General features: G+C 39.5%; 1 protein-coding gene across 2 annotated transcripts in view; it reads right to left on the reverse strand.

Moving 5' to 3' along the window:
- LOC127415158 (fibrinogen C domain-containing protein 1-like) overlaps positions 1 to 24,314 on the reverse strand; it is a 190,908-nt gene extending 166,594 nt beyond the window's left edge. For both annotated transcript variants that reach the window (XM_051653765.1, XM_051653764.1), the window contains exon 1: positions 23,733 to 24,314. In XM_051653765.1, coding sequence (XP_051509725.1) covers positions 23,733 to 23,804 — 72 coding nt within the window. In that variant the 5' untranslated portion in view covers positions 23,805 to 24,314. The remainder of the gene's footprint in view (positions 1 to 23,732) is intronic.
- Between the last annotated feature and the right edge of the window lie 380 nt (positions 24,315 to 24,694).

Below are 24,694 nucleotides of genomic sequence, written 5' to 3' on the forward strand. Positions count from 1 at the left end.
ATTATCATCCGCTCTATATGGCTTCACGCACAAGGAGCTGTCAGCGCAGCACAGCTTTCTAAATGTAGACACTATTATCTACATGCATCACAGTTGTTTTTGAGCTAAAGCTGCACAAAATGTGTCTCCCCTTCAAAGATTTTGAGAACAAATGATAATATTGTACTGCTGTTGCCTGGCTACAAAAAAGAAAAAAGAAAAAGAAAAAAGAAAAATAGCGAGTTATGTCTGACGTCAAAATAACCGTTGGTCATCTAAGGTGGAGTGATTTTACTCACTGCATTGAAACTACTGACTGCAATGCAGTCAAAGAAAACATATGTTGGCCTTAGCACACAGTACAGCCAATACTGTACTGCTTTGTCCACACAATGAAACCACATCACAGTCAAGTCAACAGTCTTCAGGGAATATAAAATGCAATATCGTGTTCTGCACAGCTGTTTATCAGAAATCAGAAAACCAAACAGCAGGGCCGGGTTAAGCCTCCCCAGGGCCCTGGGCAAGCTCATGAATATTAATTAGGTTACATGATCTACAGCTCTACACAGGTTAACCAACGTCATGATAAAGTAATTAATATTCATGAGCCACGCTATTAAACATTCGCTCATGACCCAGAGAGTCACAAACTACCAACATACAGTAATTGATCACAGAAGACTCGCCAATGACACATATGTCGAAGCTTGTCCAATAAAGAACAAATAGTAAATACATCAGCCCTTGAATGGCCGTTAGTATGAATGTAACACAGACAGAAATAATTTTGTTTAGAATACATGCAAAAATAGCCCACGCCAGTGAGGATATATAAATTTACCATGCAATCATGTTAAAACTACTAAAACAGTCAAGCAGAGATCTACATAAAATTAAATGACACCCACCACAATCATCAAACCACTTAAAGTGCCCTCTTCATGGTCTTCTTGAAAGCAATCCCTCAAATAAGTCTTTGAAACCCAAAAGGTGCAGGGGATCATCATGCTCTGTTTACATTGTCTTCGTACAGTTCAGTCTGTTACAATTCACTGACGTCCTCAGCTGATTTCGATTAGGCTGATCTCCGAAAACAAACTCTCTCACGTTTAAGGGTGAATTTATTTATAAGTTTTAAGATTATGGAGCCATTTCAGACCGGTAATGAATATACATACATATTTTTATAATGTGAACCAACATACTCGTGAGATTTTTTTCCGATGTTAAAATAATATTTCATTGGAGAGACAATTATAGCCAACAGTAAGTAAGCCATTTATAGGTTGACTTTGTCAACTTCTGGCTCAACCAACTACGTGACTTTGGGGCGGGAGTACCTGTAATGCGCTGTTTAGCTGTGAATTTACTCGTTTTTGCAAACAATAGCAGACTAAGAGTGGCAAGAGTGTTCAGAAAAACTATTTAGAATTTTTTTATTTATTTTTTTAACAGAGTTTGGTGGCGCCAGTGGTACCGAAATTACACAGTTCATATTAAAATTCATATTTGATCTCGTGTACCCGGTGCCCCCCCTAGTGGCGGGGTCCGGGGCTGCAGCCCATGTTACCCATTGGGTTAACGCAGCCCTGCCAAACACTAAAAAGGAGGACAAGGAAATACAGTTTCAGAGTTGTCTCAAGTCGGGGTGATTTCATACGTAAAGTTTTCAACCTGGTTTCATAGAATCACATTACTTTTGTGGCTCCATGGCTTATATGCATCGCGTCACTTTCCTGGTGAAATGAACACTGAAGCAGCTACAACAACAATTACTTTTATTCCCTTTCACACAAATCACAAGTAAAACAGCAGATTATCAGCTCATAAACTTCCTTTTTGCCCTATTCCTCACATAATGGCTTTTCCGAAGGTTATTTTTATCTTATGGAGTTTTGTGTTCCTTGTCACAGTCGCCTTTGGCTTGCTCAATGGGGCCTAAAGCAATTTTTTAAGGCATCATTTTCAATTGCATTATTCATTTAAACTGCACAATGAGGACTTTAAGCATTTTTTACATTTGCATTACTGCACATAACAATCAAGCACAATCACCTTTTACCACAGTTTGCACCACAAAATGACATGGTTACAGTTCTTCAGCAATTGCCTTTTTCATATCACACTTTGCTTTTATGACACTATCGGTTAGTTTTAGATTTAAGGTCTACTCAACTGCCGCGATTCTTGTAAGGAACCATATAATATAATTTTACAAAAATGTGACGTAATTTTCATTAGATCAGGCTGACATTTTTGTATGTTTGGATAGAAGCTTAAATGTACAATATTAACATATAGGCAGCATTTAAAACGTAAACCAGCATTTAAAACGTTTCACCACAGGAACTCTCATTTATCAGTAATTGATGGAGAAACTTTGCCTGAGAAATTTACTTCTACATGAAATCCAGATGGTAAAGTCATTTGCACTCTTTGCTTGGCTGAATTTAATTATCATCCAAGCTCAGCGTAACGTGTACAGTGTAATGTTAATATATGTTTCAGTCATTTACTAATTTGAGAGTGTGTGCTGTTATATACTGTATATTACAATTAAACTGTTATAATATCAAATTAGGTTAGCAAATAAAGTTAACTGTGTTAAATATGATGTGCTTAAACACATGTAATTACCATAAAAACAATAAAATCAACCTTTTACATTAATTAAATATTCTATGAACCTTAAAGGATTCAGTACCTTTTTTCCCATCATAAAGTTAATGTAAAAAAGGTTAATGTTGTAGATAGTGTTAATAAGTTGATATTGTATATTTTTATGTCTTTCAAAAGGTATGAAAAAATATATATATAATCTCCATCTCTCTATTTTGGATCTGAATGTCCAAAAATTAAGTACCCTGTCTTGAATCATTACTGTTCATTGGCACTTAGTCTTAAAAGGCTGGCGATATCTCACATTAACACACCTAAATCCCTAAAACACTATCCAGTTTGTAAATAACACCAACTGACTGGCGGAAAATAACAACTTCCTGTCCTTGCACACTGCTGAAGTCCCTCAAGGTGACAAATACATTAACGTTAGTCTGTAAACCAACAAAAAGTTATTCAAGTTTATGCAGATCCATCTGCCAATGCACTCTGGTTTAACAGAGTAACAGACAGTTGCGGTCTGTCAGAGGAGGCAAGAGAGGCTGAGCCTCCTCAAAAAGTATTTAAAATTAGCATTACAATTAAAGTGATGAAATTAGAATTTTCTAGAATTTTTAAGATTTCAGGGAAAGATCATCTGTGTACGGGAACATAATTATCAGCAATAAAGATATACTAAAACTTACTGCAATCTTTTATTATTTTGATCAATACTGACTTACATATCAGCCTGGAAAATTCCAAATCATACTAAGCATACAACTGTTGGGGTAAAACCTCATAAGCACAAATATTTCAGCCACAAGATGTTGTCAGCATTCACTTACGGCTACAAGCCACAACATCCAGATGATTTCACTTGCTGATGATACCAATAAATATAGTTTAACCACCAGATTAATATTTCAACAAAAGATCTGACACTCAAGGCCCACAGGTACCGCTTTTCAAAACAATTAATTCAACCAGATCCAAATAATTTTGCCATTCAGCACCACAAAATGTCCACCACATTGTTTTCTCATACTATTACAAAAATAAATATTGCCAAATATTGATGAAATATCACTATTTTAATCTACTGATTATATAAAATAATGAGCTATAACCACAAAAGATCCCCTCATGGGGGCTGCCATGTTAGGATTACATGACCAGCTGAATACTACTTGCTTAATCTCAGTAACTGCCCTGTTATTGGACACTTTCACTCATGTATTAAATTAATCACGGCTTACTGTCAACACTGATTTTCTACAATGGCATCCATACCTGCAATCTATTGTGTTTGAATGATGCTGCATCCAGGCCCCTAGGTGTCAGTGTAAGTCCAAAGTGACATGAACAAAAAAAAAAAAAAACAGTGCACCTTTAACTTTGAATTGCAAATCTGCATCTGGGCCAGATGTAGGCATGGGCAGGGGTGGGCTGAGCCCACCAAAACGTGATTCTTGCCCACTCAATCAAACATTTGGCAAACACAGTATTAAATAAACTATTTCATCTTTTGCAATTTGTGCATTGGTTAAAAGCAATTTAGGGGATGGCCTGTGTGCTGCAACAGAGAGGGTGGGCTGTAGATCGCCCCAACCAATCACAAAATAGCACCAGAAATTTGTTGTATTTTCCTATTTTCTCATTGGCCGAAAGCAAAGACACATTCAAAAAGTGGCTGCTGCAAAACCAGAGAGTCAGAGATATCACTTGAGCAAGAACGTTAATAAGAGATATTTTTGTGTAATGCATAGGTCTTTAGTGCCCATAAAGAAGCCTGGTAGTGTCTCTAGTAGTGAATATGTGGCTTCTGTTAATGTACCACAGGCTCTCTCTTTCTGCGTATCAACTATCTCCCTCTCCCTCCACCTCAGCTCCCTAAAATTACACTGCGAGTGTTAGTGAAATACTGGACCTGAATTGTAAAGCACCATCCCAGCCAATAATAGCTGATGGTATCATATGCGACTATGGTTGTATACAGTGTTTTGCGGGACATCTTCTGTTTCCACTGTTGTTAGCTGGTGGTCACTGAGAGATGCTGTCTTCACCTCACGTCTTACATCTCTTTTACATGGCATTACTTTCTAACCATCCATCTAAATTCCTGTATATTTACCTAATTGACTTTACACATTTTTAGTTTCAATGGTAAAAAATATCAATACCCTTTACTACCCAACAAAGGCCAAACTCTAAACCATCACTGAAACTGAGAAAAACGGTCTGGAGGGATTCAACCACCTAGCGCCTCTCAGGAACCTGATGATCAAGTCATACTTCCCCAAGTACTTACCACCTACTGCATCATGATGAGCCGAAATAGTGGCTACATACACGCAGCTGCAGGCCAGTCCAGGAGCCAGCGGCTGTGTGCCTATTGTATCTGGCGCCCCAGCCCGTCTTGGAGGCATCTGTTGTAACCACGACGCGCCTGGAGACCTGCTCTAGGGGAACCGCTTCCCATAGAAATGCAAGGTCGGTCCAAGGGCTGATAAGGCGGCGCCATGCCCATCTCGGGACTCGAGTCTGAAGCCAGTGCTGAAGCGGTCTCATATGCATCAACTCGAGCAGTGTGGCCACTGCTGAGGATCCCATATGCCCCAGGAGCCTCTGAAAAAGTTTCAGTGGAACCACTGTCCTCCTTCTGAACACCTTCAGACAGTTCAGCACCGACTGCATGCTCTCGATCGTGAGGCGCGCTGTCATCGAGACTGAGTCCAACTCCAAACCGAGAAAAGAGATGCTCTGAATCGGGGAGAGCTTGCTCTTCTCCCAGCTGACCCGAAGCCCCAGTCGCCTGAGGTGCCAGAGCACGAGGTCCCTGTGTGCGCACAGCAACTCTCGAGAGGGAGCTAGGATTAGCCAGTCGTCTAGATAGTTGAGGATGCGGATGCCCACTTCCCTTAGTGGGGCAAGGGCTGCCTCTGCGACCTTCATGAAGATGCGAGGGGACAAAGACAGGCCGAAGGGGAGGACCTTGTACTGGTATGCCTAGCCTTCGAAGGCAAACCGCAGGAAGGGTCTGTGTCAAGGTAAGACCAAGACGGCGCAGTACTCGTCCTTCAGGTCTACCGCCGCAAACCAATTTTGATGCCGGACGCTCGTTAGAATGCATTTTTGCGTCAGCATCTTGACAGGAGTCTATGCAAAGCCCGGTTTAGTACTCGCAGGTCCAGGATTGGCCGCAACCCACCGCCTTTCTTTGGTACGATGAAGTAAGGGCTGTAGAACCCTTTCTTCATCTCAGCTGGAGGGACAGGCTCTATCGCGCCCTTGCGCAGAAGGGTAGCAATCTCCGCACACAAGGTAGCGGCGTTCTCGCCCTTCACCGAGGTGAAGCGGACGCCGCTGAACCTGGGCGGGCGACTGGCGAACTGAATCACGTAGCCGAGTCGGACGGTCCGGGTCAGCCATTGTGATGGGTTGGAAAGCGTGAGCCATGCGCCCAAACTCCAGGCGAGGGGGACCAAGGGCATGATCACGTCGGATGTACCGACAGGTGGGGCCTCGCGGCGGGGCGGAGTTCGAGGTGCCACATCGAGGGGACTCGAGTCCCATGGCCGTGCTGAGTCCAGGGACATCAAAGCACTTACCTGGCTCCTGCCGCCCACCATAAGATTGGCCGAGGAGGGGGGGAGGAGGAATCTCGTCCACATAGTCCACTGGAACCAATCCCATGTGGGTGTGTTTGTGCCACAGCTGGGCGCACAGGGGCGGGGGGTCCGCCGCTGGAGCGCCATACCTGCCAAAATGGGACAGTGGACGGTGGTCATGAAGACGGCCATACGCACCGGATATGTGACCCAGGAGACGAGGGAACCATTCTTTTGTCAGGCTTTTGGATGCCGCAGCCTCCTGGGCATGCGGCAAAAAAAGATTCTCCTCCCGGCCCTCCACCAGGGGATGGAGTGTTCTGGCAACCAGCCCCAGAGAACTGGGTCTCCTCGCCCCTGGGTCACCTGTCTCGGGGGTGCTTCGAAGCCTTCCTCGGGTTCTTAGCGGCCGGCCTCCACGCCAGAGCTGGGCCACGGGGGTGGGCTGCGGCGGAACCAGTGTTGTTGTTGCAGGAGGACACCCTTGGCAACGAGCAGACAGGGTGCAAGGTCTTAAGCCATGCCGGGGCAGGATATGTTGTAAGGCCTCTGTCTGCTTCTTCACCGCCAAGAACTGCTGGGCAAAGTCCTCGACGGCGTCGCCAAACAGGCCAACCTGGGAAATGGGGGCATCAAGGAGCCGTGCCTTGTTCGCCTCTCCCATCTCAACCAAGTTGAGCCAAAGGTGGCGCTCCTGGACCACCAGGGTGGACATCGCCTGCCCAAGAGACCGTGCCATGACCTTCATCACCCATGGCGTGCAGGGCGGAGGCGGCTTGTCCAGCGGCACCGCAGGCCACAGTCGTCAGGGACGACGTAAACCTACAGGCCCTGGACGGGAGCTTCGGGCACCCGCACCAGGTGGCGGCGCTCTGCGAACACAAGTGCACCGCGAGTGCCTTATCCACCTGGGGAATCACCGAATACCCCCTGGCCGCTCCACCATCGAGGGTAGTGAGAGCAGGGGAGCTGAAAGACCAGGACCAGGCAGTAAAAGATGCCTCCCACGATCTTGTCAGCTCCTCATGCACTTCCAGGAAGAAAGGAACGGGGGTGCGGCGTGGCTGTGGGCAGCGCCCCGAGCCCAGGAACCAATCGTTGAGCCACGAGGGTTCAGGGGAGAGTGGAGGGTTCCACTCTAGCCCGACGCTCGCGGCCGCCCGGGAAAGCATGTCCATCATTTCCGCGCCGGCGTGAGACTGGGCGACCGTTCCCAAAGGAGGAAGCCCAGCCGAAGCCTCTGCGTCAGACTGGATGAGCCCGCTCTCCGATAACTCATCATCTTCCCGAGCTCCGAACGAGAAGTCGAACTCGCGCTGAGACGAGTGCGAGAGCCCGATTGGGACAAGCGTGCATGCTGGGGAATGGGGGGTCTGTAGGGGGATACCCGGAGGAGGTGGTCCCATTGATGTCCCCAAATCGCCCCCAGTGCTAACCGACGTGGCCTCATACCCGTAGGTAGAAGGACTGGTGCGGGGCCGCAACCGCAACGTTGCCATGGTCATGTTCTTGCAATGAGGACATGACTCATCCACGAACGATGTCTCCACGTAGGCAGCGCCCAGACACGTAAGACAGCAATCGTGGCCATCAGAAGCGGAGAGATAATGACCGCAACCAGGAATAACACACAAACGGAAAAGCATCTTTAAAAAGATGTTCCGTGTGTGCCACTCTTTTTGTGAATGAAAATATACTCTTTTAGAATATACTCTCTTATTTTCACTCTGCCGAAGTGCCCAGGGGCATTCTCTGCACTCCACGGGTGCAGAGGGGGAGAAGCCGCTGAAATCCGCCGTAAATCCAGCAGTTTTGAGGTGCGTCTTTGGAGGGAATTGAATTCAGTGCACTGAATACAACCGCTCGGCTCTGAAGAGAAAATCTGAGTGGTTGCATACCAGCTCCTTTTATACCCGTATGTCGGGGGAGTGGCATGCAAATTCCACTCGCCAATTCTCATTGGCCTTTTTTCAAAAAAGCAGAGGTGTTTGGGGCTCCCAAGAGTGACCCCTAGTGTCACTACATCGACACAACGTCGAGTGAGTGACAGACAGGGAACCATTGCTGTATTTTATTTCTTAAAGTAATTTTTTTCCTGTTTTAAAAAGTTCTACTTCTAAAGAAATTGATAGTAATTTTGATGCATATGTATAAAACCATGACCACTCATGTAAGATGAAGTCATATTAGTAACCTTATAAAAGCCCATTTATTCTACATGGGGCAGGGGCGCCTCATGGTGGCAGCCATGTTAGCATCACATTACCAGCTAAATACTACTCGCCTAATCTCAGTAACTGCACTGATATTGGACACTTTCATTCATGGATTAAATTAATCCTGGTTTACTGTGCACAGTGAATTTCTATAACAGCATTGGTAACAGAATACTACTGGGTTTGAATGATGCATCCAGGCCACTAGGTGTCAAAAAATTACTGAGTGCACCTTTAATAAAAAAAAAATAAAAATAAAAAAACATTTGCACTGTACATAACAGATTTGTATTTGCACTGTACATAACAGATTGTATTAGATTTGCACTACCCATGTGTATGTGTGTATGTATGTATGTGTGTGTCTGTAAATATGTGTATAATTATTTTTTATTTTTTATTATTATCTATGTCTTGCTGCTGTTTTTGTATTGTTTTTATATTGTTGTACACTGGAAGCTCCTGTCACCCAGACAAATTCCTTGTATGTGTAAGCATACTTGGCAATAAAGCTGATTCTGATTCTGATTCTGATAATGAGGTAGTATACCAAGAATAAAGTTGTCCTTTAATGTTGTGATTTGTGCAATGTGCAATGTTTATCCGTTAATTTATTTCAATATATTTTTAATATGGGTAATAAGTGTAAAATATAGGTATAATGGGCCTTATGATCTTAACAATTACGCCATGTTACAGCAGTCTGAGTACCCAACACCAGCCCACCCTAACATAGCTGACAGGAGCCAGGCCTGTTCTGCATCCTGTTTTCTACCTCAGTTCAAATTCAGTATTTGAATTTGAATTTAAAAGGCATTCTCAATTTAATTTTTAATGGTGCACAATAATGACATTGTAAACACAAGCAATTTTATCCCAGTTTCTAACAGAGCATCCTTATCGGTGCTTTCAGTGTCTATTATTGCTACAAAACAGTGCAAGAGTGGAAGGTCATTAAGAGGTCAATCTGACACCAAAAATTGCATGCTCTGACCTTCCAATATACTGTGTATACCACAATATAGTGGAAATATTTGCAACCATTGTCACGTCAAATCCCTGATACCAAAAGATCCAATCCAACTAGATCATAATCTGTCCACCCCAATTGGGCCTGTTAGGAGATTGTCTTACAATGACACAATCCACCACATTCACAATCATCTTTTATTCCCCTGGCAAAAAGCACAGAAATGACCACCTAAAACACTTATGCTTTATATTATAATTTTTCCTCTAATACATTGGACTAATAGGCTTAAAATGGTCACACTTCCCTGCTCAAAATAATACTACATATAATAATACATTTTTGGCTTTTATTGGATTGAGTAATGTGTATTTCTCCACATATTGTTCTTTTTTGTTTTCTTCTTCTTCTTCTTCTTTTTTTTTCTTGTAATGTGTCATTATATACTGTTTCATACTGCAATGTGTTTCATGGTCTTTGACACTGTTAGACTGCATTTGATAATATAATATCAAGGCAAGTTTTTGATGTTGCAAGTGATACTTGCCTTAGCAAACACAACTAAATAACACATTTAAAAAAAACTGAATCTGAAACTGAACTGGAGGCATGGCCTTGCAGTTAGTGCATGTAGTCCAGACATGTTGAGCTGTGGTTTTTCATGTGGGAGATGTAGGTTTGAATGTGGCCTTTGTCAATAAAAAAAAAAAAAACATAAAAAAATAAAATAAAATAAAAAAAATGAAACTCACTAACTGGAAAAATGCTGAATTGTGAACACACCTGGTCAAGCTAGCATCACTGGCTATGTTCACTGCTCTGATGAGAGTTATGCTGTACTGGAGAATTATACTGCCATGTTGAGATGGTAATAAAATCTTCCTTGCTCCTCTCCCTCACATTGATCCACCCTGAAGACGTCGAATTTCACAGAGTGCTCTTCAGAACACTTTCTGTCTTGTCTGCAGTTGCTTGAGTATTATTCTCTCTTTTTGGAGGTATTTTAGCCGGTTGTCTTCTGTCTTATTCAGGTTGAATGAAGATAAGGATCAGAATGTATCTTTCTTTTTTAGGTAATCGCTCAAATGTGGAGAAGAAATGTCAGACAGAAAAAGACAAATACCAAAGGTGTGCCTGTACTGCTGAATTAAATAAAGGTGGCTTTTGCAAAATGTCAACAGATCTGACCCATAACAAATTAGATTGTTTACGTTTATACCTCACTGTCTTAAAAATATTTTGAAGGTGAGAGGCAGAATGGGTAATTGGCCCCTAAGATTTTCGAGCTAAGAGGATTTTTAAACACACACACAAAAAAGGATATCTTTGATAATCAAGTTGCACAATTATTGTGGGTAAAAAGGGTTTTCTGTGGCAGAAATGACTCATTCACATGTATAAATTTGGTCAGTCCCACCTATCGCAGATCATTTGCTTAAACCAAGTGTTCAAATTGAGGGGGCTGAGGGGGAGGGGAGTTCGACCAAAAGAGTTAAGAGTTACCCGTAAGAGTTAAGGGACCACAAAACTAAAAAAAAAAAAAAAAACTAGAAAAACTTCATCAAAACTAGAATACTAGAAACAGAAAACTAGAATTCTTTTCATATTATCGTGGTGACACAACACATCATTGTCCATAATCTGTCCCACAAATGTAATTAATCGTTAACTAATTGTTTATCAACTGAACTTTCGCTAGAGGTTCATTAAATGCACACAGTTCGACGTGTTGTGAATTCTGAGAGGCTATTCTGCTCAATACAATTGTACAGAGTGGTTATCTGAGTTACAGTAGCCTTTCTGTCAGCTCATACCAGTCTGGCCATTCTCCGTAGACCTCTCTCATCAACAAGGCGTTTCCGTCCGCAGATCTGCTGCTCACTGGATGTTTTTTGTTTTTGGCACCATTCTGAGTAAACTCTAGACACTGTTGTGCATGAAAATCCCAGGAGATCAGCAGTTACAGAAATAATCGAACCAGCCCGTCTGGCACCAATAATCATGCCACGATCGAAATCATTGAGATCACATATTTTCCCCTTTATGATTGTTGATTTGAACATTAACTGAAGCTCCTGACCCGTATCTGCATGATTTTATGCATTGCACTGCTGCAACATGATTGGCTGATTAGATAATCACATGAATAAGTAGGTGTATGTCTTATTAAAAGATATACTAAGTTGTTTTTTCTTTTTTGGTCATGTTTTATCTCACCTAGGGCAGGAATTGAGAAACTCCACTAGTTCCCCCCTCAAAAATGACACTCCTGGTGAGAGGTAAGAGATACCTTGAGAAACATCCAGATAATATCGGAGGTTCAACCAAATAGATTCGCTTCAACACAGCCATGACATAAATGTTCTGAGTGACAAGCTGAAAAATCGATCAATGACAGTTTGATATACAGACGCCATCAAGAAGAGCCATTGATGGCCTATAATTATACAACTACTCTTAGTGTGAGCCCCTCGGCTATGGGACTCCATACATCAGATTTCATATGCCCTCAAATAGCCCCACAATCCTGTGATTGATATCCTGCACAGATAACAGCAGAGAAGGTAAAGCAATTTATCCGCAGGGTCTTTATGGCTTTCACATCTATCCACTGTCGACGTGCTACTACCAAGGCCAAAAGACTTTATTATGCATACAGGAGGGCTTGATCAGGACTATGATATGGTTGAAAAAATCTGGTTGAAATTTTGATGGAAGCTATCACTTTCGGCCACAGTAAACAAGGCAAGGTGTTTTAAAGGGGTGTTCTTTGAATTTGAGCCATTTCTATGAGTCATAGTTCATGATATAAAACTGTGGCTGGGCGATATATCAAATATTCACAATATTCTTATAATAAGAAGAAACATTGTGAATATCGCAATGATTTTAATGCGCTTTTTATTTAGCAGTGAAGATTCCTAAAAACAACGTCATTAGATTAGTTTCGCAATCCTTTCATCTCGCAACTTGCAAGTATAAGAGCATAAAGACAGAGATGGTTTAATGGCGTCTCTAATTTAAACACCAGAGGCAAAATTTGCTGGTAAGTTTGGCATTTTCATGATTTAGTTCAAACTGTCTGTTTCAATTATTTGAATTATAACTCTGAATCAATGATTCGTTAACTCACTCAAAAATGTTCAAGGAAGTTAACTTGAGGCATTTTTCATTTATTAAAGATATGTTCCAGGTTCAATACAAGTTAAACTCAATTAGCAGCATTTGTGGTATAATCTTGATTACTATAAAAAATATATACTTTTACTCATCCCTTGTTTACTTAGGAAAAAAACCAAAAATCGTGTTTACAGTACTGTAAGTTGCTTGCAATGGAAGAGAATAGGGCCAGTACATAGATATTAAAATACACATTGCCTCAAAAGTACAGCTAGAAAATGTAAACATTATTCGTGTTAACATAATTTTAGCGGGATATAATCGCTTATCTTTATTTGTGTAAAGTTTTATCCAATATTACTACTTCGATGCCATGACGTAAACCCTACTAGTGATTTTATTACACAAATCATGAAGAACAGAGATTTTATCACAAATCATGTTAACACATATACTGTTTACATCTTGTGGCTCTACTTTTGAAACAGTCTGTATTTTAACATTTATGGACTGGCCCCATTAACTTCCATTGTAAGCAATTTAACTGCAATTATTTTTTTTATTTTTTTTATTTTTTATTTTTTTATTAACGAGGGACGATTCAAAGAATTATTTTATATTAATCAACATTATGCTACAAAATGCTGTCGATTGAGCCAACATTGTACTGAACCCGGAACATTCCTTTATATGGTTCAGTACAAATATATGTAAATATTGCAGTTTATTATGTTTTGTTAATGATGAAAAATTCTTCTTCGTATTAATTTAGAAATACATATATACACTACCGGTCAAATGTTTTGAAACACTCATTCTTTATTAAATTTTTTTTTTTTTTTTTTTTTTTTTTTCACATTTTAGAATAATAGTAAAGTCATCAAAACTGTGGAATAACATAAATGGAACTATGGGAATTATGTTGTGACTAAACAAAATCCAAAATAAATCAAAACTGTGTTATATTTTAGCATCTTCTAAGTAGTCACCCTTTGCCTAGAATTTGCAGACATGTACTCTTGACATTTTCTCAACCAACTTCTTGAGGTATCACCCTGGGATGATTTTTAAACAGTATTGAAGGAGTTTCCATCTATGTTGGGCACTTATTGGCTACTTTTCTTTATTATTTGGTCAAAGTCATCAATTTCAAAAACTTTTTTTTTAAATTAAATTTTAGTTTTATGATGAAATAAATTAATATGTTGGCACAATTATATTTTTGTCTACAAAACTAATTTCAAACATTTAAGCATACGTCTTCAGATCAAAAGATTTTTAAGATCATGAGAAACATTTCAGTCAAGTGTTTCAAAACCTTTGACCGGTAGTGTACATTTATCGAGAGATAATTTTTAAGCTCTATATGTGAGCCATATTTAAAACCCATCCTGAAATAACCCTGTCATCACAGATTGTTTTTTTTTTGTTTGTTTTTTGTTTTTTTCTGGATCAAAAATAATAGCATAAGTGCTTTTGTGAAATGAAATAAACAGCTATTATTTGGAATTAAGCAGACCTTTGACACTAATACAAGATGGAAAAGCACATGGACACCACTTCATTATGAAATGGGAAAGCATTTTAGGGTCATCACAGCTGTTCAGTAGCATACTTTTTAAGCCTAGGGACACGCTAGGTATCCAGTGTTTTATCCCATTCGCACATAATGCCCATGTTCAGTCACGAAGTAACAGCTTTCATTACAGAGCAGCAGGCTTTCAGGTTTTTGGAGGAGTGTTTAATTGGCAGCACTGTGTTTGATAAGCATCCCAAAGAAATGAATTTCAGCCCACATGTTAAGACTTTCTCGGCCCATTGTGTCCAGCACAAAATTGGTAAACATCTCTCACATTGTCTTTGTTTGGCCGTGTTGAATTGCATTGTGTGCCGAGGGGAATTGTTGGACAGATGCTGTACATGGCTTCTCCAACTCTTATATGATTAACTCCAGAGATAAAGGGGAAAACTCACTAAAAACTCACAAAAACCTGTCTTCACTAACCACCTGCTATCCAGTTTAACCATACACTAAATGCGCTGCAATAGTACAGGCGGTAAACTGTAATTATATTACAAAATAAATGTTTGTGTATATTTTCTATTGATCATGGCAGCAGTAATTAATCAAATTATGATCAAATGATGGAGAAAATCGTTATAACTCGGCATAAATCCAGATACATAGTGTAGCTGAGCACACTTTTGACATTTTAAAGAGCCGAATCAGGTGCCTAGATCACGGTGGTGGAGTGATGCAGTAAATTTCCTGTTTAGTTTGCCAGATTATGGTAGCCTGCTGTATCCTCCACAACCTAGCATTCAAAACTGACCAGCAAGAGTGGGAATTGCAGAGAGTGAATTTGATTCAGCACAAAATGTTCAGCCTGCACCTTAACCTGGTCATTTCTGTTGGTATTGGTGCTAAAACAATGAAGACCGCAATACAGGCAAATAAACAACACTGTCATCAGGGAAAATTCATTCTTAGTGAATTCCCCCCAAAATATCTGGATTTCCTCCTCATCTAGACTTCATCTTGATGAAAGCTACTCAGACTATCATACAGAAGTCTGTTCATTGTGCAAATCCTTACAGCTAATACAATTTAAGTAACTTCACATTTAGAGGAGAATGAATATATAAAACTCGATTTAACTTTAGGAGGCTGCTATCATCGTATGCTGTGATGATGTCTTCAAGTTATTATAGCCACTGCTCATTTCTCCAGCTCTACGGGTTGGCAGATGTTTCCTACTGCCTACAGAATTTTCAATCCCTCCAGCCATTTACCACTAAATGTCTCTGTTCAAAATGCAGACAAGTAAATCAATTACCTGGCCTGAAGAACAACTTACCATGAGCTCTTTTAGGTGTACAGTATATTTACAATGTTGATGTTTTTGTCTGTATCTGTTATCAGGGTTAACAACACAGTATCAGCTTAAAGGGAACTGTAATTTTTTTTTCAAAAGTTAAAATACTTTCTCCTATCCCAGCTAAATATGCAGAGACAACTATAACTAAGCCATTTGTAGTTTGGTTCTCCAGAAAAGTGAAAAAACTGCGACTCTGTGATGCTTTCAAAAACATTGCTCTGCATTTTGGCCAACATAGCAAAATTAGCAGCTATTCCACCATCAGTCTAAATGCTTCTCGTACCAATACGGGCTCGCTGGCACGGTTACAGTTTATTTTTCTATTGTGGTGCTGCAAAATCAGGATTTGAAATGACCAATTAAGAGTTGTCACTAAAGGCGTTCCACCAGCACGGTTGAGTACGGTTAGCTTACCATGCCAAGAAATCCAGGCAGGGAACGTTTTGTAATCGTACACTACTGAACCATGTTCAAGTACATATTAGAGGTAGATCGATAAATCGGTTTAACTGAGTAATCGGTGCCAGTAGTTGCTTTTTTGGAACTATCGGTTATCAAAAAAATCTATTACTACTATTTTTTGTTTTATTTTGTATTCCTCCGTGTTCCTCTGTGGCCTGCACTGGAGGATTCTACAGTTAGAACAACTTGGTTCTACAGTATAACAGCAGCCTCTAGAGGAATAATAAAAACAATCATGTTGGGATTTGCTGTTTCTAAATCTTTCATCATTGACTATATTCATCCATATTTTTATCTTCACTTCAATAAGATAATCAAGTGTTCTAAATTGAAGGGAAGGCATGCAAAGAAAATGTGACTATATGGAAACGTGCCCCATAAGCACATACATTGTGTCTCCAACTTCATATATTGTGAATAATAAGAAACCTTTATCCTCATTAAACCTCATCTGGCGATCCCTCTCCTCTTGCAGCCACTTGTACAGATGGTTACAAGTTGAATCAGGATCTAACACGCAGGATGTGGATGCATTATGCGTTATGTCATCATTCTCCAACTTGAACCGCTTTTGTAATTGTAACCGAATCGTGTTCTTGAAGGAGCGAACAGCAACTAGGTCAGATTTCCAAACACACAAAGTTTTCTGATCATGCTGAAAATCACTACCCATTTTAATGATTTTGCCAATCCGATCTCATGAAATTTCGTACATAATTTATGAGTTGGGTATTTCGTATGGTCTCACATGATGTTGTTCACATAAACTCATACGACTTCATCACATGAAATTTCCCGGATGTCAAATGCGGAAGCGCGAGTTCCGCACACAAGGCGTTAAGGACATACTTATTAATATTATACCCTTACCCAAACCCCTTTTCTAAACCTAACCAATCAGTAGAGTGTGTAAACATGATAGGAAGCTGTTGTGTGTGACAAAAGCAAGTAATTGTCGCGTATTAGATGGAAAGATGTCCAGCGACGTCATTGGCTATAGTGAAAGTCATAGGAATTCAAAGGAGTGCAGTCGTACAATATCATACGAATTAGCCAAATTTAGAACAGTCGTATGAATTCTGACGATTTCGCTGTGAGAGTGTGTTGGAATTTGCATAGCACAAGTATCTCTGTTAAATCAGAAGGCCACTTTGCATATATTGGAGGTTACTGTAGCATCTGTGTCATCTTTATGGGAGTATATTTGAGCCACTTCGCTCTTTCAGTGCAGAGCTAATGGCCTCCACACCCGCTGGCACATTTCTGAAATGTTGGATGGCAGGAGTCATTTATATTCATGAGTAAAGCCATAACTGATTGCATGATTCAGCATCATTCATCAGGAAAGCGCTGCAACCCCTAAACCTAACCCTAACATATCAGGTAGAGCTTTCCTCATCCAACAGACGTGTTTTGTAAATCACGTGGAAAGCAGAGCATGTGAGCGGAGCGTAGCGATCAGAATTTCACTGGAGCGTGGAGTGCGTTTCACAAGACTGCGCTCAGCCCCACTCCGGCCGCTCACAAGGTGCTCACTTTCCACTCCAAACAGAATGCGCTACGTTTCACGTGTGGCCACACTGCGGACATCTGAAAGGTTTAGAGTCGATTCACATGGGATAAGCGATGTCTGTATAAATCACAGAGATGAGAGTGTCGACTGCATTTACACACTGCGTAACGGACCCATCAGAAAATGTATGCTATTTATCTGTGCCGATTAATTATGAAGTAAGTATTAAACATGTTCATATGTACCTGGGATTATTAGAAGAATTTTACTTGAGTATCTGGCTAAATAAAACAGAACTGATTACATTAGCAAGCCAGTAATCCTACAATACACTCTTTATTAAAAATTTAAAATATAGACAATCTTTTCACATTATGTAATTTTATTTGTCCCTCCAGAAAATATGCTGCGAAACGCTGGGCTCAACACAATTTTCCCATTCACTCTGCTCAAATCACAAAATTAGCACTTGTGTCCTTTTCTAATTTTCCTAATAAAATTTTTTATTTCTCAAAAGTTTGTTTCTCATCAGTTCAAACGCAACAGTCACCGTTAGATAAAGTTTTGAAGCGCATCTCAATGACCAACATCCACCTCAGACACTTGGTGAACTTCACAGGCTGGACAGTGCAGATTCACTGGCATTTTAACAACATGTCAATTCGCATGGGATAAGAATAACGGGTTATTTTTACAGAGCATTTGATAGGTAGAAGACGCTATTACATGCCGGTGCATGGGAACGTAGCCCGCAGAAAGTCCGGAAATGTTACTGACATGAACGATTAGCACGGGATTAAAATAAATGAGAAGCTCTGGTAATTAGGCTGTTACATTACCCCACGTCCCCATATAAAATAACCATGTCCAAATAGTGCAGAGAGATCAAGGCTATTTTTTAAGCAGCCTACATGTATATTCACTTGTGTCCAAAAGTTTGGAATAATGTACATATTTTGCTCTTATGGAAAGAAATTGGTACTTTTATTCACCAAAATGGCATTCAACTGATCACAATGAATAGTTAGAACATTAATAATTGCAGTGACAGCTTTGCAGATCCTTGGCATTCTAGCTGTCAGTTTGTCCAGATACTCAGGTGACATTTCATCACACGCTTCCTGTAGCACTTGCCATAGGTGTAGCTGTCTTGTTGGGCACTTCTCAGGCACCTTACAGTCTAGCTGATACCACAAAAACTCAATTGGGTTAAGATCCATAACACTCTTTTCCAATTATCTGTTGTCCAATGTCTGTGTTTCTTTGCCCACTCTAACCTTTTCTTTTTCAAAAGTGGCTTTGTCTTTGCAATTCTTGCCATAAGGCCTGCACCCATGAGTCTTCTCTTTACTGTTGTACATGAAACTGGTGTTGAGTGGGTAGAATTCAATGAAGCTGTCAGCTGAGGACATGTGAGGTGTCTATTTCTCAAACTAGAGACTCTGATGTACTTATCCTCTTGTTTAGTTGTACATCTGGGCCTTCCACATCTCTTTCTGTCCTTGTTAGAACCAGTTGTCCTTCGTGTTTGAAGACTTTAGTGTACACCTTTGTATGAAATCCTCAGTTTTTTGGCAATTTCAAGCATTGTATAGTCTTTATTCCTCAAAACAATGACTGGCTGATGAGTTTCTAGAAAAAGTTGTTTCTTTTTTGCCATTTTTGACCTAATATTGACCTTAAGACATGCCAGTCTATTGCATACTGTGGCAACTCAAAAACAAACACAAAGAAAATGTTAAGCTTCATTTAACGAACCAAATAGCTTTCAGCAGTGTTTGATATAAAGACAAGTGATTTAGCATGATTACTCAAGGATAAGGTGTTGGAGTGATGGCTGCTGGAAATGGGGCCTGTCTAGATTTGATCAAAAATGACTTTTTTCAAATAGTGATGGTGCTGTTTTTTACATCAGTAATGTTCTGACTGTACTTTGTTATCAGTTGAATGCCACTTTGGTGAATTAAAGTACCAATTTCCTTCCGAAACAGCAAAATCTGTACATTATTCCAAAATTTTGGCCACCAGTGTGTGTGTATATATATATATATATATATATATATATATATATATATATATATATATATATATATATATATACACACAAAGTAAAAAAAATTTAGGCAACTTTCAAAGTGAGGATTTCTTAAAAAAATAATGACATAAATAGTTTTCATTAATCAATTAACATCATACAAATTTCAGTAAACAGAACAAAAGCTAAAACAATATTTTGTGTGAACACTTTTGCCTTCAAAACAGCACCAATTCTCCTACTTACACCTGGACACAGTTTTTCTTGGTTATTGGCATATAGGATGTTCCAAGCTTCTTGGAGAATTTTCTTTTATTTATTTAGTCTCAATTACTCCTATCTCTTCGTGTAATCCCAGACTGACCCGATGTGCAGTGGGGGGGCTCATGCCATCTGTTGCAGGGTTCCCTGTTCTTCTATTCTATTCTATTTGCAAAAGGAATGTCTGGGAGTATAAAATGTATATTTCCTATTGACACACTAAAGTAGCAGATATAAAAAACCATCTTAAGACAAATGTTTTTGTGAAACATCTTATGTGCCTAAGACTTTTGCACAGTATTGTATATATATATATATATATATATATATATATATATATATATATATATATATATATATATATATATATATACACACATGGCAGTGAGAAATCTCTAATTGGTCCATCTGACTAACCTATGATTGTTACCAGTATACTATCTATACTTTACTAAACTACAGTATAATGATACTTTCTACAGCTTAGATTTACCAGCTGGTCCTCATCTAGCCTACAGTAACAGTCTGTTAACCTGCAGTTTATCTTGTTGCTCCACACATATTGTGACAAACAATTATGCCCTGAATCTCCCATTATTCCTTTGTTTTTCACTTTCTGTATTATTCTCTAGGTTACACAGTTGTTTGAGCGTTGAAGTGTTTGTATTTAATATTACACAATTCACACACTGTACATCACGTGGCTGAAGGAAAGCTGAACATTCAAATCCTCATTTTAACTGTACGCCTGTGTCAAGGGACTGTTATGCCTATTTTTACCCTGTTTTTATGTGACCCTCTTCAGTGCACATGGGCAATGGGCTTCACCCATTATACTCAACTGGAAAATCAAGCCACAAAGAACAACACTAGGAATTACAAAGTATGAATGCTCCACCACAGCAGGGGTTCAGTTTTATTTGTCCCCCCCTTCAAGAGAATTTATTAAAAAACATCAGTCAGATGGATGGCAGACAAATTCATGTTGATTAATTAACAACCCTTAAAATAACTTACGCAGCACAAAACAAACAAGCCCGGGCAGTTTGATAAACTGGCAAGACACTTCAGTTGTGCTGTGTGTTAAATTGATTCCGTTACACAAGATGGGTAAATAAAGAACTCCTTTATTTCTCCTTCTATATTTATTTTAGTTCTGTCTTAATTTAGAGTTTGCATCCTCTTGTTCTTTCAAACCCAAATAACTTTGTTCATTTGTGGAACACAAAAATAGATAACAGGCAGAAAGTTAGCTTCAGCCACTATTCACCATTCATTGCATCTTTTTTCCATACAGTCAAACTGAATGTTGACTGTCATTCTGCCTAACATCTCCCTTTGTTTTCCATGGAAGAAAGAAAGTCATATGGGACTGTTACAACTAGGGATGTCATAAAATATCGATGTGTCGATTATTGATCGACACGTTATTTTATCGATATATTTTTGAGGCATTGATATATTAAAATTAGTCGACATTTAAATTAGAAGCCTAATTTGCATGCTTTCCAACTCACTCAGTTGGCCTCTGTTTAACAGTCTGGAGTAATGGCGTTGGGAGACCACAGGAGGGTGATATAACATTTACTGAAGCCAGTTGCAGTCAGGAAAGTTATCACACAAACACACATACACAGAGGATGAGCTGAAGCAGCGCTACAGATGGCAGTCCAAAGTTACGAAGGTTTTTGTACTTTAAGAATGTACAAAATGATGTTGATGTGTTAGCAGGTTAGTGTATGAAACTGCTGTAACTGCGCAAACTAAACCATTAGAAATGGCAACATTTATCATGCAATTTCTCTATATGTAGCCTTGAATAGGTCTTTCATTCAAGCTGTCAAACCACCAAACCACATACTTGTAACTAAAAATACATTGTGTTGGCTCTATGAAAGATTCTTATACAAAATATATCATCCAGTGATGGCTAGAGTAAATAATATTTGTCCTTTGATAATGATTTGGGTCAAATTTAATAGAAAATTATGCGAGTTGAGCTCTGTGGCACTTCAGAATTTTGACGCTAAGCATTGGCGGTGTGTGCGTACATTCGTAGAAAATAATTGTTTCGAAATTTAGAATGCACCATGTCGCCCGACAGACACGTCCAGTGTGTGACCCTCTTTAATTTATTCTGCTTCTCACACTTTACCAAAGTTGTGTTGAGAAAAGTGTTTGAAAAGAAAAAATACTATTGTGCACCGAGCAGCCCAATTTATATCTGAAAATAATCACGATAGATATCGATAATCATCGCGAAAATATTCCGATTATTGATGCGTGAAAAAAAAAAAACATCGATCTCAAGCAAAAACATGAAAATAATTTGGTTGAAATTTCCCTTTAAAATGACTTAAAGGAATATTCCGGGATCAATACAAGTTAAGGTCAATCGACAGCATTTGTAGCATAATATTGATTATGATTACTACAAAAAAATAATTTAGACTCATCCCTCTTTTTCTTAAAAAAAAAAAAGTGAATGGGGCCACATAAACTCATGTATTATTTCAGCTGTTAAGTTGTTTATATCAACATTATGACTGTCATTTTAGGGTTTATGACATTACGTTGTCATGGCAACGTAAAATTGGATATAACTTCACACAGAAAAGGTTAGTAAGCGATTTAATCACAGTAAAATCATGTTCACACTCATATTGTTTACATCTTGTGTCTATACTTTTGAAATAGTATTTTAACGTTCACGGATAGGCCCCATTCACTTTCATTGTAAGTGCCTGACTGCAGATTTTGCTTCTTCTTTTTTTTATTAAGTATGGACAAGTCTAAATAAATTCTCATGGTAATCAACACTGTGCTACAAATGCTGATGATTGAGCTCAACTTGCACTGAACCCAGAATGTTCCTTTAAAAAGACAGGCATATGAACTCCCATTAAAAAAGCCAGAGGCGGATGTACTGAAAAAAGGCTCAAACACAAGTTCTCTATTATGTCGATGCTGTTCAAAAGCAGGGCTAGACATATTACTGAAAAGGCATTGTATTATGCACACTTTGCATCCCCACTGAGAGAGGGTTAGCAGAAAGGCCACGCAAGGATGATAGCAGTAATAAACAGATGTTACGGCCGTGATCCACTCCTTAAACAGTTATAATCAGGATCGCTATAAACATTGCATTATGTACATCCCCCCTAAATGCTCACAGCAGATTACACTGACTGTGAAAAGCATGGACGCAGCGAGATATAGATTTTTTTTTTTTTTTCAAACAAGCTTTGAAAGAGAAAGAGAGAGCCTTCACACCCTTCAGCATGCTGAGTTTTACCATCAGAGCTTCTCTCTGGTGTGCTCTCTCTCCCTCTCTCTGCACTGTATGCATGGAGTTCCACCAGTCATGAGTGAAATTTTCTGGCAGACATGCCATCACTCACACATGGAGGGGCTGAGCATAATCCCTTAGTTCTGGGTGAGCCGCATAATAGAAACAAATGTATTCCCTTGTGTGCTGGGGCATAGAAAGAATCAACATCGGACAATATTGCTATATCACTCTAAATATTTGAATACTAAGGGGGCTTATTCCTTAATCTTTCTTTATGGTCAAAGTGTCATACAAAAACACTTTTTATAAAGGTTAGGAGATGGTTAGAGTGTAAAAAATGAGGTGCACATACAAAAAAGGATTGGTCAAATTATTCTGGATATATTCTTAATATTGTACACTAGGCTATAGGTCATACAGTACTTCTTAAAGCCATTTCATGTACATTGCAAGCTGCTCATCTAATTCTTTTTGATCCAGAGCCATTAGTTATAAAACAGAATAACCAAGGAGGATTTAAAAAAAAAAAAAAAAGAGGCTTGGATACATTGCATATGGGATTTATTAATAGTGGATGCGTTTCAAAATATAAAAATGTCCAGGTCCGAGAAATATCCCACTGAATTAATATTTGCTTTCTATATACGCCACAATTAGACATATACATAATCATATGTGTAGTTTGTTAACCTGCCTGAGCATCATGAATACATCGACACATCTGATATCTCCCTAAACATGATGCGCTCGCATCTTTCTTGTGAAAGCACACGACAAGCGCGTGTCTACGTACCTGCGATTTATGCTGCTGTCCATCCTCGAGTTCTGAAACACTGTTCATGATTTTCCATCGATCATTTACCATTCTCTGGAATCCTTACCATCCGTGAGTTGGTTTCATTGGGCGAGAGGAGAGAAAGCGACTCAGTCTTATTGAAATTCCAGTAGGCTATCCAACAAAGAGGAAAGAGAGGAAACAACACAGTCTACAGGAACTAAAAAACTACTTCACAGATGATCCGCACAACCCTACTAAGAAGATCTAGAGATCACAGATCCACACTCATTTTGTAAAGAAAAAATAGCATGTACGTACTTCTAGGGACTTGTCCCTTACCCCCAAAATAACGCAACAAACAAGAAAATGCAGTCCGAAAGCAGATCCAATCTCCTCAATGCACTCTTGAGGGACGAAGGTGTGACAGTTTGCGGACGATGTGCGAGTGCCCGTTGCGTTCGGCGCTGGCAGGTATTCCTTGTCAGATATGAAACTTTCCTTGTCCAGTCCTCAAGAAACAAAAACAAAACGCGCGTTTTGATAATAAGGAATAAAGTTATGCGAAATTACTATGTGTTACGCATCCGTTAGAGTTGCTACTTGCTTCATTCCTGTGGTCAACGGAGACGTTTTGTGGTGGAGAGCTGCTAAAATCCGCCCCCCGATCTTGCGCTTACACCGTGTCTACTGGCATGCGACCAACGTCGCGTCGCCTTGCCTACAGTGGAAGCGTTGAAGCCGCACAGAATGTTCAATAACCACGGACCAGTCATCTGTAAGCTCGAGGCTTGACTTCAAATTTGATTTATTTATTTATTTATTTATTTATTTATTTTTATTCCTGAAAATGAAATAGTTTCGTACAGCTAAAAAAAAACTTAGGATGGGTTATTTTAGAGTTAAGAACATTTTTTTATGCATACAACTGCGTAGGCTAGGCTAAACAAATGGTTAGGAACTTAATTAGTAGACCTAGA

Source organism: Myxocyprinus asiaticus, chromosome 24, assembly GCF_019703515.2.
Source record: "Myxocyprinus asiaticus isolate MX2 ecotype Aquarium Trade chromosome 24, UBuf_Myxa_2, whole genome shotgun sequence".
In the NCBI taxonomy this organism is placed as follows: domain Eukaryota; kingdom Metazoa; phylum Chordata; class Actinopteri; order Cypriniformes; family Catostomidae; genus Myxocyprinus; species Myxocyprinus asiaticus.